General features: G+C 39.2%; 1 protein-coding gene and 2 long non-coding RNA genes across 4 annotated transcripts; 2 read left to right on the top strand and 1 right to left on the bottom strand.

Annotated features, from left to right (window-relative positions):
* Positions 1-574: 574 nt before the first annotated feature.
* Positions 575-10,950, bottom strand: LOC145865603 (uncharacterized). The gene is made up of 2 exons (XR_014383042.1): positions 10,868-10,950; positions 575-1,259 (listed from the first exon to the last, which is right to left on the bottom strand). It is a non-coding gene; the product is annotated as an uncharacterized LOC145865603 (long non-coding RNA).
* On the top strand, positions 5,742-8,090 carry LOC123731448 (uncharacterized). Its single transcript, XR_006762575.2, has 2 exons — positions 5,742-6,063; positions 7,599-8,090. It is a non-coding gene; the product is annotated as an uncharacterized LOC123731448 (long non-coding RNA).
* On the top strand, positions 10,353-12,242 carry sf3b5 (splicing factor 3b, subunit 5). Of its 2 annotated transcripts, none has more exon segments than NM_001146634.1 (2): positions 10,353-10,430; positions 11,770-12,240. In NM_001146634.1, a coding segment is annotated over 1 exon segment (261 nt). In that variant the 5' UTR covers positions 10,353-10,430; positions 11,770-11,783; the 3' UTR covers positions 12,045-12,240.
* Positions 12,243-12,734: the final 492 nt, after the last annotated feature.

Genomic DNA, 12,734 nt, shown 5'->3' with positions numbered 1-12,734 from the left:
AGTTTACCCTGCATCCTTTGGACCCCCACCTAGGATTTCACATGAACTTGCTTATCGCCTCTTTATATTCGATTCTATTTAAGGAAATGAATACATTTATATATATGCATAATGATGTGGATTTGTGAATAATGTGTGTTCCATAATATATGACACAGTCCATTTTCCTAATCAGGGCCACCGTTTAGTAATAATCTAAACAGTGTAATCAGCTTGATTTCTCCAAAGAACCCTGACTGAAATATAATTTGCTTTTATCTATTCTGAAAACCTAATTAGAAGAGAATAACGAGTGTTGGAAATGAGAAGAAGTGAGACAATTTCAAATCCCAGGTGAAGACTGCTGATGTGGCACTTGAAATGAATTAAACATTTTCTCATGGAAAAACAATCTGAATGATGTGGATGATCATAATGGGATCGTATTTGCTATTCTCAAGCTCAAATGACTTATAGAATGAACATTCAACACATTTCAGTGTGTAATGGACTGCATTTCATCGTGTTTATGCATGGGGTTCTCATAGAATAAAGTGTATATTTATATAGTCAATTACACAATCCTTTCAATCGGTTGAAAATGCCAATCTTTATTTCTGGGCATTATCATGAGAATGAAGTTCAATAACAATACTTTATTTACTATCCTAAGACTTAAGATGGGTTTAAATTGCGTAGACGCAGGAACGACAGTCCAAGCTCTGACATCTCTGAGTTTTTCTCACACATCCGACGCACTTCCTGATCACAGGCCACACCAAGTTTGCCCCCACTGGTGCTTCGGCCTCATCAAGCAGTGCTTTAGAAAGACCAGAGTGAACACTTTGTCTGGGATTGCTGGTGTTGTGAAGGACACCACTGTGACAGGGGTCAACATCCCACAGCTGGTTGGACTGGAGGATGGTACGGTGATGGTGGAAGCTATGGCTGGCAACAACACCTGACTCTGTACTTCAGGCCGCTGCCACAGATCAAGCAGTACCAGCACTTCAGATGAAAATCATTTTCATTGTATTGCATGAGGTTATTCTTCTTATCTAAACTTGGGAGGTGAATTGATGTTGTGCAAGGATGTAATGTCTTCTGATTTTTTTGTTGTTGTTATTCCCTGTTTTACAGCTTCGATGCTCTGGAGCCTGGTGTTGTTGTCGCCTGGAGCAGTCGGACTGTCGGGACCAGGTTTCAGCTGCTGAGCAACGCTGACATCCTTCCTCCCATAGATGGTCTGCCAGTACAAGCACCACCTGGACTGGACACAGCTAGACAAACGTATATTTTTGAGAAGATCTGGGAGTTTTGTGAAGAAGAGGCTATGGACATCACATGCCCTGCACCAAAGTCAAGGGCAGGACAGAAACAGGCTCTCCGAATATAGATTCCCTTGTTCATGCGTGGTTTGGACGGACCAGTCATCAGCACTATCCGCAGTGCCTCTATTCACATGACTCTCTCATAACACACACACCATACGTTGCTGCTACTATTATTTTTTTTATCCTGCTGCTCAGCCACTTTACCCCTGATCGTATGCATATAACTACCTTGTCTATCACTGATATCGTTATTGATATTGTTCTTGTACATACTGTATACTATTTTGACACTATCTATTACTGATATTGCTACTATGCAGGTGACCATTTGGCTGTTCCGTTTACACCTTTTGTAGAGACCCATCCACTTAGTAAGACTTAGCAAAATATTGATATATAAAATGAATATTGATATGTGTGGTCGTAACATGATTTTGTGACACCACAACAATATCATGTGACCGTATCAAGTGTCCACCACATAAATATATGGCGCATCCACATAAATATATGGCGCATGCATCTGTTTATGTACTGTACATGTGCACCTCACTCAGGTTTCAACTCAGGTTGCATGGCCTTAACTTATGTATGGAATACTATGTGATAAGTGCATATTTAACGGTATATAAAGTATGCTAATGTACTGGTGTGAAGACATTTGGTCAGTGGTCAAAAGTACTTAAGTAAAAATACTTTAAAGTACTACCTAACTATTTTTTGGGGCTATCTGTACATTACTTTAGTATTTATATTTTTGCCAACTTTTACTTTTACTTTACTACATTCAAAATGAAATAATGTACTTTTTACGCCATACATTTTCCCTGACACCCAAAAGTACTTGTTACATTTTGACAGGAAAATTGTCCAATTCACACACTTATCAAGAGAATATCCCTACTGCATCTGATCTGGTAGACTCACTAAACACAAATGCTTCATTTGTAAATTATGTCTGAGTGTTGGAGTGTGCCCCTGGCTATCCGTCAATAAAAAAAAATTGGAGAAAAAATTGTGCCGTCTGGTTTAATATAAGGAATTTGAAATTAGTCATACTTTACTCAAGTATGACAATTTACTACACTGGATTTGGCTAGGGCCATAGCATTTCTTTCACATGACCCATCGATTTAGACAAGTGTGTCTGGGTAAGCGTTATCTAATGTTTATAAAATATTTTTATCTGGACACTTTCTGTTTACCTGAAATTTTTCCTTATTGTAGGCTGCTACCACTTTTAGCATTCATTTTTACTACACTACTCACTGTTTAGCACATGACCTCACATGTGAATCCTTAAAGAGATGGGTGAGGCTGGCTTAAGAGGGTGTGAACAACGCTTAATGGGTGTAGACAAAGCAGAGTTCTCCAGTAGGTACCAAGGCCCTTTTCTCAAAAGTGAGTTTACAAGTGTATCAACTTTCAAAGCAGAATTACTTTCCCATTGTTCCTCAAAAATGCTGTGTATGATATACCATTTTGTAGCTCCGAGTCTCTACTTTTATCCAATGTAAAAAAAACTATTTCAAATGTTGTTACATAAGACCGAATCCAGGTGTTGAGTCACAAATGTAAGCAAAGTTTGAAATGATTTTATTTAGTTAAATATGATATCTGTTTGGGTTTCTTGCGGTCAAATTGCAGTTTACAAATTGTTTGTAATTATGTTCCGGCCCCCTGACCATCCGCTCAACAAGAAACCGGCCCATGGATGAATCTAGGTGATGATCCCTGGTCTAATATGTAACTTTGTATTGTAAAAGTTGCATTATTTTTGTGTATTAACAATTTTGTAATCACAAGCGTTTTGACAAAATTCCAGATTTGTCTTAAAACAGTGGATGCTTTTAATGTTACCATGGTGAACATTGTATGGTGTGTACTTTTTAAAGGATTATTGTAAATTGGAAACTAAGTATGATAATTTCACTCAAAATATCTAAGTATACATTATATCAAATTACTCAAATTTTTATTACAAAATGAAAAATATGCATGATACTAAATTTGACATTTTTGTTAATCAGCAAACCGTTGTTTTTTAAAAATATACTTAAATTCTGAATCTTTGTATCATGATTGTTTTTTATAAGTACTCAAATATACCATTATCTATCAAGCACTGTAATAATTATTAATCTTACCTTTATCACAATATTTAATCCACACGTAGCCTGCACACCTTCCCTCACTATAATGCAGCAAAAAAAGGTTTTGGTTGAGATGCTCTGCATCAAACACTTTAGATCTCACATGAATGACCAATACGTTTTCCCCATCCAATCCACTTATCATGTCAAAGCTGTCAAAGCATTTGACATTGTGACTTGGTATCACATTTGGTATCAACAGGTGTGTTACAGCCGACAAGCCAATGTGTCATGCATGCTTTAGGTATAAAGGTCTTGTGTGGCTCAGTGGTAGAGCATGGTGCTTGCAATACCAGGGTTGTTGGTTCGATTGCCATGGAGGACTAGTATGAAAATGTATTCACTCACTACTGTAAGTTGCTCTGGATAAAGGCATCTGCTAAAATGTGAAGTGCACAATTTGAGACAGCTTTTTGTAAGAATGAACAATAAAGAGTACGGCTGTCCCCATAGGAGAACGCTTTTTGGTTCCAGGTAGAACCCTCTGTGGAATGGGTTCTACATGGAACACAAAAGGGTTCTACCTGGAACCAAACGGGTTCTACCTGGAACCAATAAGGGTTCTCTTATGGGGACAGCCAAAGAAAGCTTTTAGGTTCTAGATAGCCTAGAACAGTGTCTGATGTCAGTCTCTCCTCTTCCCTCCCTTACAGAAGAGCTAGCCTGGAAACAAAATGATGCCCAGAAAGCAGCAGCTGTTTTCAGTTATTGCCAGGTTTTTTATTACCAGACAGGGGACCTCCACCGGCTTTAGAGGGGCTATAATTTGATACTTTGAAATCAAATATTTCATGCCCTGTGTACACTGTTCACCAGTCCCTCTCTCTCTCTTTTTTTAGTCCCTCTCTTGTTTCTGACATGCTGTTCTGCAGTGTATACCTAAGGGAAATTAAATAGGAGTCAGCGTTTGTGTTTGGATTAAGAAAATATTCAGATCCATCGTTAGGGAAATCAATACATGGTTATGACCAGGGCTATGTATGGCTCTGTTTATGACTATTTATAAGAGGTATATTTATTCACAATTTACACCATGATGACAGTTTACATGAAGAATACATTCACACACAGAGCGTAACTCAGACAAGAGGAAGAGGATGAATTAGGCCTAAATAGATTTTTCAAAGGTTGGAAATTTTGGATTGGATTGATTGTCACTTGTCAGTGTGATTAGCTTCGTTGAGTTGAATGATAATGAAGGTTGTTACACTTGCTCTTCCATTAATATGACACGGTCTGCTTCAGACCTTATCCCAGAATACCAACTCTGTCAGATTTAAACAGAATCAAAGAGGTGGGTTCTATTGATAACCTCCTATTTCATTAGGGTGCCAATGCCTGTGTGACGGGGAGAGGAGAGACTCTGTGGAGTTGGGAGCTGTGTGGTAGGTGATATGAGTGATCAATTCAGTTGACTATCAAGCTGTTGTAGTGGCTCAAAAAGAGAAAGAGAAGAAAAAGAGAAGAAAATAAAAATGGTAGCATGTGGTTGAAATACGATTTTCTCAGTCTTTATGAATTAAGTGTTTATTCTGAAGATCTGTGAAAAGGGTAATAATCCCTTTTGGTTCCTCAAAGAATGTGTCAGATGACAGGCTTCAGTTTGTTTGTCTGTCCATTGATGTCTGGAGGCTGGAAGTAACCATCCAGGAATTGGCTTGCATCAACCTATTCTGTTCTTTGTTGGATTTCATTCATGGTAAACCTCAAGCCAATAAGTATAGCCACCTGGCTTGTTATAATGCTGAGGGATGGAGATGGAGAAATGTAACCAGTTCCAAATTCGATGGAGCCTATGGATCCTATGGGTGCATTGACTGACAGTCCATTACGTTAATTTGATAGTTACAAAGTTTTACAGCTGAAGAAAGCACCTTGTTTGAGGAACATCGCTCAACCAATCTGAGAAAATGTAGGTAACAGTTCTGTAATTATTTCGAGGTTGAAAATAACCTTGTTGTTTTCAACCTAGCATTGTCTTGCTCTAAGCCTCCTATATTTCATTACTATGGCAACACAGTCCATCTCAAAACGGCACGCTGTGACACTGCAGAAAACATAAGCACTTAGAAAAAAACACATTGAATGAGCAACACAGGCCCCTCGCTCTCATTTTAATTGGATAGTCTATTTTCAGATAAGTAAAGTGAAAATGATGGACTTTCATGGCATTCAATACATTTATGTGATGTTTATGTAACTGTGCTAAGGTTGTATGAATTGTGTGACTACAGTAATTGATCATGTAAACTGTGCTCTAAACCAGGGGCGCAACTTTAACTGGGGGGACATTTCGTCGCCCCCAGTTTTATCATTGGAATGTGATACAAAACGAGGCAATGGGGTGCTTTAGGACCATGCGGTCACCTCCGAGCAGTCGGGTAGGCTGTTTGGAGTGTTTATTTATTTAGGACCACACAGACACCACAGAGCGGGCTCACAGGCTGTGTGAAGTCAAAGCTTCTGGAAGGCTGGCTAAACCAGCATGGGAGAGTTGAGCATAGTTCAGTGTGTTTGTGTTGCACTCTTTCACCGAGTTGTAAAAGGAAGCAGAACAAAAACTGTCTACTCTTTAGTTGACTGATGTAGCTGGCAAGGTAACTTCTGTTTAACTTAATAGAAAGAAAAAAAACCCTAATGTTTATTCGCAGTGCTGAGCTAGTATTGTAACTGACATGTAACGTTAGCTAATGTTTCATCCCCTATCGACTGAGGTGAATAAGCTATGCTAGTGAGTAGCTACCACAGTCAGGTTAGCGCTAGCCTCTAGTTATCTGTCAGATGGCAATATGAGGTGGCTAATATTACTATCCAACAGTAGTTGTTTGTATGGAGATGTTTTGTAACCTTTGTTCTGTCACGTTTCAGAAGTAAATGAACTTGGCAAGCTTTCACCAGTTGATGTACCGTTGGAGAGAGAGCTGGCCAAAAGTTGGCTTTCATTAGCTATTATTTTTGCCTCAATCAAACAATTCAAGATTTATACTTTGACATTTTATCAGTGCAATGTGAGTTGTTTAGTCAACGTGGCATTATTTATCTGTCAGCTTACCTAGCTAATTCTCTACATTTGACTTTATTTACCTAGGCAAGTCAGTTAAGAACAAATTCTTATTTACAATGACAGCCTAGGAACAGTGGGTTAACTGCCTTGTTCAGGGGCAGAACGACAAATTTTTACCTTGTCAGCTTGAGGATTTGAACCACCAACCTTTTGGTTACTGGCCCAACACCCTAACCACTAGACTACCTGCCGCCCCACTTACACAATAATAAACAGCTTCCCTGTCATGGTGCACAGTAGAGGTCTGTGGGACCGATTTCTTCATTCCCACCTGCCACCGCAAGAACTGGTGCCAAACCCAACCACAGTCCCGCAATGTTATTTTAAGCATATGTGACACAGCTTACTTGCCAGCCATGGTCCTAGCAATTTTGTGCCATATAGGCAATATCAAATGTGCAAAAATAACTTAAGAAATAGGTTAAATTACCAGAGATTCTCACATTGCCCTTACATTACTCAGTCACCCCTTGAACTTTCACGCCCAACTAGGAGAGGTAGGCTACTGAAGTTGAAGTAGAGAATTCTGAGTGTGTGAATAATGCAGAAAAATATGTGTTTTTAATACAATAGGTAGGCTAACGCAGAAAGAGGACCCTTTCAAAATAACGTGTGGGACAACAAATATATTTTCATCCCAAAGTCGTCTCTCTGACCGCCCACTCCCACCTGCAGCATGAAAAATGCAGACCGCGCCGCAATGATCTCTGTCGGACCCGCCGGTCCCGCAGGCATCCTGCAGGAATGCAGCCTTCTAGTGCAGTCAGTACCCAACACTATGCTCACCGTTTCTTAGCAGGATCAGATGATGACAGGTGTCCCAGTAGGGTCAGACAGCCAGGGAAGACCAGTCTACAGAGTGAATTTTGCAGTGTATTCAGTGAATGATACAAAGTTCCATCTTGAATTGATGGGTAGACCTAGAGTAGCTACAGGACAGTAGCTTAAAGCTACAGTCTGGGATCTGGGAGTAATGGTCATTTCAATTATTGAACCATTGATTATATTCTTGGATAAAATAATGTATAAATGTACACCAAGGTAATTCTTTGTCATGCCTCATTTTAGGTGAGAGGGGTGACAGGGGTCTCAGCAGAGTCAGGCAGCCAGGGAAGACCAGTCCGTGACAGACGTGAGGTGCATTTTTTGCCGAGACAACACTTTTTCTCTCTATCCAGCAAACACTGGACAATACTATTTTAAGGCAAACCTCCAAAGTTGATTTCTAAACGTTATCAAGGGTTGATAGAGGCTTTTCCCAATGAAAAATTGTAAAACAAAAACATGAGGAAGACCTGGGAGATGCTATTGATGATGTGTTATTAAATGTTATTATTCTGCTGGATGTTTAAAGCACAAAAAGGGACATATTTGCATATATCTTGTGAAGGTTGAAGGTTGGCTGAATTTTGGCAGAGTATGTTCTTTTATCTCAGAATATCTACAGATTCTTCCTTCTCCCTGTTTTTGTTTCCTTGGAAATGTTGATACTGGAGACTGTTATCAGAAGAAACTGTGTAACCTAGCATTTCTAGTGGCTAATAAATGCATTGCCATTAATTGGAAGGTTGGTTATCCTCCCACAATGTATGGAAGAAATGTCAAGTTATGTACAGTATCACTAGATTTGTTTTAAGATTAAGGGTATACTGTGTAACTTTCATAAGGTTTGGATGCCTTATATGGAATACTGAACGACAAAAGGAGTCTGTATTGAAAACATGCCCACGTCAGGGGAGATTTAGGCAATCCCTAGCTGCTGGGCTGCTCAGCCCTGGCCCTGGGGGTCTGCTGTACTGTTATCACTCTGGCCTTGGCCTAACACACCTAAAAGCAATAATGAATGTTTCACTAAGATCCTAAAGCTGAGTGGGGTGTGTTGGGTTGGGTTGCTACAGGGCCGTGGACCTAGGGGCAGGACAGGGTGACCCAGCTATTTTGTGTGCAAGTAAAAAAAGCTCTACAGTACTATTATGCCTATGATATGAATTATTTGGAGGGTGTACTGTTTCTGTGTGTTAATGTGTAGGTCTATGTGTGTTTTCATTCAACTTTTGTTTTCCAAACCTTTCCCTTGAGACATAACAACAACAAAAAAGGACGTTGTTTTGGGGAGAGAGTTGAGTTATTGACTAGACTGGTGGGGGTCAGACGTGTAGGCGGCTCTGGTTGGCTGGGCGGTCTGGCTGAAATTTGATATAGAGAATGTCTCAGAGACAATCAAAAGTTGTCTTTGTATTTTATTTGTAAGAGTTGTTCATTTGTTAGGCTATTGGTTAAAGGTGCAACACAATATTGATTGTTGAATTATCATGGATCTAGTTCAGTCTTATCAATCACTTAAACATATTTGATAATCTCTTACCTAGCTTAATGACTGTGGGCATTTTTGCTTACTTTTGTTGTTCTAAATAGAGACGGCTAGAAGGGCCATTGGTCATATTAGATTGTGTAGAAATGCAGGAAATCTGCTTTAGATGCCCACAAAAATGTGATGACCCCCTGCCCAGTTATGTCCCACTCTGCAAATAGCACTGCTGGGTGATTTAAACCGTCATAGTCAATCAATCAATAATATAATATTACTCTTAGCAGACATGTTTATTTTTTATTTACAATATGTAGAATCTATGAGAATAGAAAGGTTCAGAACTTTTGTGAACCAGCACAGCACAGTTGAAAAATATATGGGAAATATAAATCAAAACTGGAAGGTCTTCAGAGATAGATGGGAGGGGTTGAGTGGAGCTGAAGGATGGGACTAAAAACAAACAAAATATAAATATTGTAAAATATACTGTGTCCGTAAAATGTATATAGTATGTATAAACTGGAAGTAGAAGCATAAGTGTTGTTGTCCATTAGTTTACTGCAATTGGGGGAGGGATGGTAGGGTTAGGGGAAAATAATAAAGGAAAATATATATTTTAAAATATATATGGATGATTGGAAATTATGCCGACAATTACATTGATGGAAGCCGCAATCTATCTGCAATATTAAAGCTGATCTACCCCCCACCCCCATAAAAAATGTATATGATTTAATCACACCAGCCTTCTGAAAGGTAAACCTTATGTTACTGTGATAACTATTGAAGAAACAGTTCCCTCTGTCAGATGAGTTATCCTCATAAATGTCAATGTTGGAGCTTTTTGCATCAATATTCATTACATATAGGTGGCTATGGCGGCAAACCATTTTCGCATTAGCTTCACACAGTTTTGCATCAATATTCATTACATATAGGTGGCTATGGCGGCAAACCATTTTCGCATTAGCTTCACACAGTTTACAGTAGATTAGCGCCCAATTGACCTTCCTCTCTTGGCTTGTAACAGTTAGGACTCAGAGACTTTACGGACAGTGGACAATTAGATGGACCAGAAAAGGGAGAACTTTGCACTTGATGAAATATGAATTAGGATTAAATACGGACCAGCACAAATCAATAACTACTTATGGATACTCCCTGTTCAATGAAATAAGATCCTGGTTCACATTCACAAGGACGTTTTAAAAATCGTTTTTGTTATATCTAGAATTGTATGTGATTAGATATTATATTGGATTCTATATTACAACTGTATAATTATTACACCATTACAATATGTATGATTGTTATGCAATACACTCAATTGGATTGATTTCAATCAATGTTCAATTGAACAAATTAATGCGTGCATCAAATCAATAATGATCACGTTAGTACAAATAAATGGTGGTAATGAATTACATACGAATATAGGATCTCTATGGGGCTGGCTTTGTTTCTCACCAGACATTATTCTATGTTACCCATACCGGACGTTCTGATACCTTTCCGTTTCCTCTGCGAATGACGCTGACCTGAAATAATCAACATCGTCGTACACATTTGAACAAAGGTCTTGATTTTGTGTAAGAAACGTTATTGCAGATTATAATCAAACTGAATACATAAGCTAAAGAGATTGTTATTTTCGAAAACGCTTGCTAACTTGGAATAATGCTAGCTAACATTAGCTTCACTCGCTGGAGCTTAAACAATAGGCCTCAGTTTAATTTCAACTAATACTTTCAATTTTGTTAGTGTTAACTACTTGTTACTCACTAATCGTTGTGATAAAAAGTCACCCGTGTTTAAACGGCACAACGTGAAATCATGTGGCAATGTGATCCTATCGGTTCTAGGCCTAGCTTGCTAGCACTACTAGCAGCTAGTTAGCAACCAGGATTTCTAGGGGTATGTTACTAGGCTGGACATATTACATTTTTAACGCTTTTTTTCTGATAACGATATTATTGCATCCGCCGTGGAGCGGCGGATGCAATAACCATATTTTCCAGCTGCTTACCGTCGTTTTGAAGTAATCACGGAAAAGCAGGCCTTATTTTAGGGCATTTCAACCTGCCAACTCCTATTAGTTACATTGAGCACCAACTCGCCTTCCGAGCGTTCTATTCGCAGTTTAGTGTTCTACGTCCCAATGCCTGATTCGCTATTGTTGTTTATAGTTAAAATGTAAACAACAAAATGACTCAATGAACTCTCGAGGGCGTCCCATTGTTTCCTATTGTTTCCTAAATATCTCTCAATGTGTATATTTGGATTGTTTTCAAATCAGACGTCATTTTAATCTCGAGAATCTCCTCTTTCTAATTATGTACGTCTGGGCAGCGAGCTCGGTTGTAATCGATCACTAGACCAGAATAGTCAGTTTATTTTAGCACAGCTTGAAGTGTATCCACTTGCGCTGCGGAATCGCTAGCTTTTCGGGTGCGGGACTGGTAAGAAGCTTCCGGAGGGTGGTCACGTGTGCTATCAAGGCAGAGGTCCTGGGTCCGAGCTTGATGTGAGCCAACTCAGGAGGAAGCGGTACTCTAAGCAAGCAGCGTGACATCCGTTACACCCCCCCATGCATGTAATGTATGCGTACTAGTAGAGTTCATGCAGGGGTTTACATGTTTTTTTCTTCGCATGTCAGGTGATATAAATCACAATGGCAGTAAAAGTTTATTAATACTTTCCTGTGGATATTTTGTGTTACATTTCCAACGACATAATGCCAGGTGGACAACCGGCAGAGCATGTTCAAATGACAGTTTATTCAACATTCTGGCTATACAATGCACGTTACGAATATTTCCCAACCTAATCAGGAAGCTATTGCTAAAAGGTCAGGACACCAGCAATTGCCAGGTAACATTGGCCAACTAATAGCTACATGCACTGAAATTATTTTCCTTTCTTGTGTAGACTTTTGCCTGAAGATGACAGACCGCTACAACATTCACAGCCAGTTGGAGCATCTTCAATCTAAATACATTGGAACAGGCCATGCGGACACCAGCAAGTGGGAATGGTTGGTGAACCAACATCGGGACTCGTACTGTTCATATATGGGTCACTTTGACCTGCTGAATTACTTCTCTGTTGCTGAGAACGAGAGCAAAGCCCGCGTGCGCTTCAATCTCATGGAGAAGATGCTGCAGCCCTGTGGCCCACCTTCGGACAAACCTGACGATGCTTAGGCTAAGGAGTTCAACTGGCAGGATGTAGAAAATGTGGTTTTTACTGTTTGGCTATCCATCATGTTGATAAGAAGTCATGTTTGAGATGCATGAAATGGAAGCAATGTTGACAGACAATGAATCAGTTTTCCTTTTCCCCCCCCACCCATTTTGATATTTGCCTTAATAATTTGCATTGGAAATAAACATTGAAATGAAGTGGTTGTGGTCAGGTGTTATTTGTCTTAAAAAAATTGTCCACTTGCCTGACCTCCATCTTGTCGTTACAAATGCCAGTGAGCATTGAGAATGATAATTGTAAAATGTTCTGTATATTGTTGCACCCCTATAAGAGCTTGTTGTCAATCACTTCAACAGTTAACTAAACATTTACTCTTAATGGTTTTGATTAAATTAATTCCCAGAACTGGATAGTGATGAGTGCAGACATGGGTGGAATATGTCAATACTTGAGGTGCGCATTATTTATCTTGCCTGGCATGAGGAGTTTGGGATTATTTGAGTTTATTTGCAATTTGAAAAAGTACATATACAGACAGGACATGCATAAAAAAATGCTGTCAAGCATAAGACAAAGTCAATGACTTACTACCATTATGTTCCTTTTGGCAAGATTAAGGCGGGTGTCTTAAAGTGCGTGGTTGAATAATTAGATAATTACAGACAAAAGTGGTCCTACGAAAGTCAGAC

This window comes from Salmo salar, chromosome 28 (assembly GCF_965601325.2).
Source record: "Salmo salar chromosome 28, fSalSal1, whole genome shotgun sequence".
In the NCBI taxonomy this organism is placed as follows: domain Eukaryota; kingdom Metazoa; phylum Chordata; class Actinopteri; order Salmoniformes; family Salmonidae; genus Salmo; species Salmo salar.
This window is presented reverse-complemented; position numbering and strand designations above follow the sequence as displayed.

Excerpts from the sequence above, each read along its gene's own strand:
- sf3b5 (XM_082970350.1), top strand. The coding sequence starts at position 11,784 with ATGACAGACCGCTACAACATTCACAGCCAGTTGGAGCATCTTCAATCT.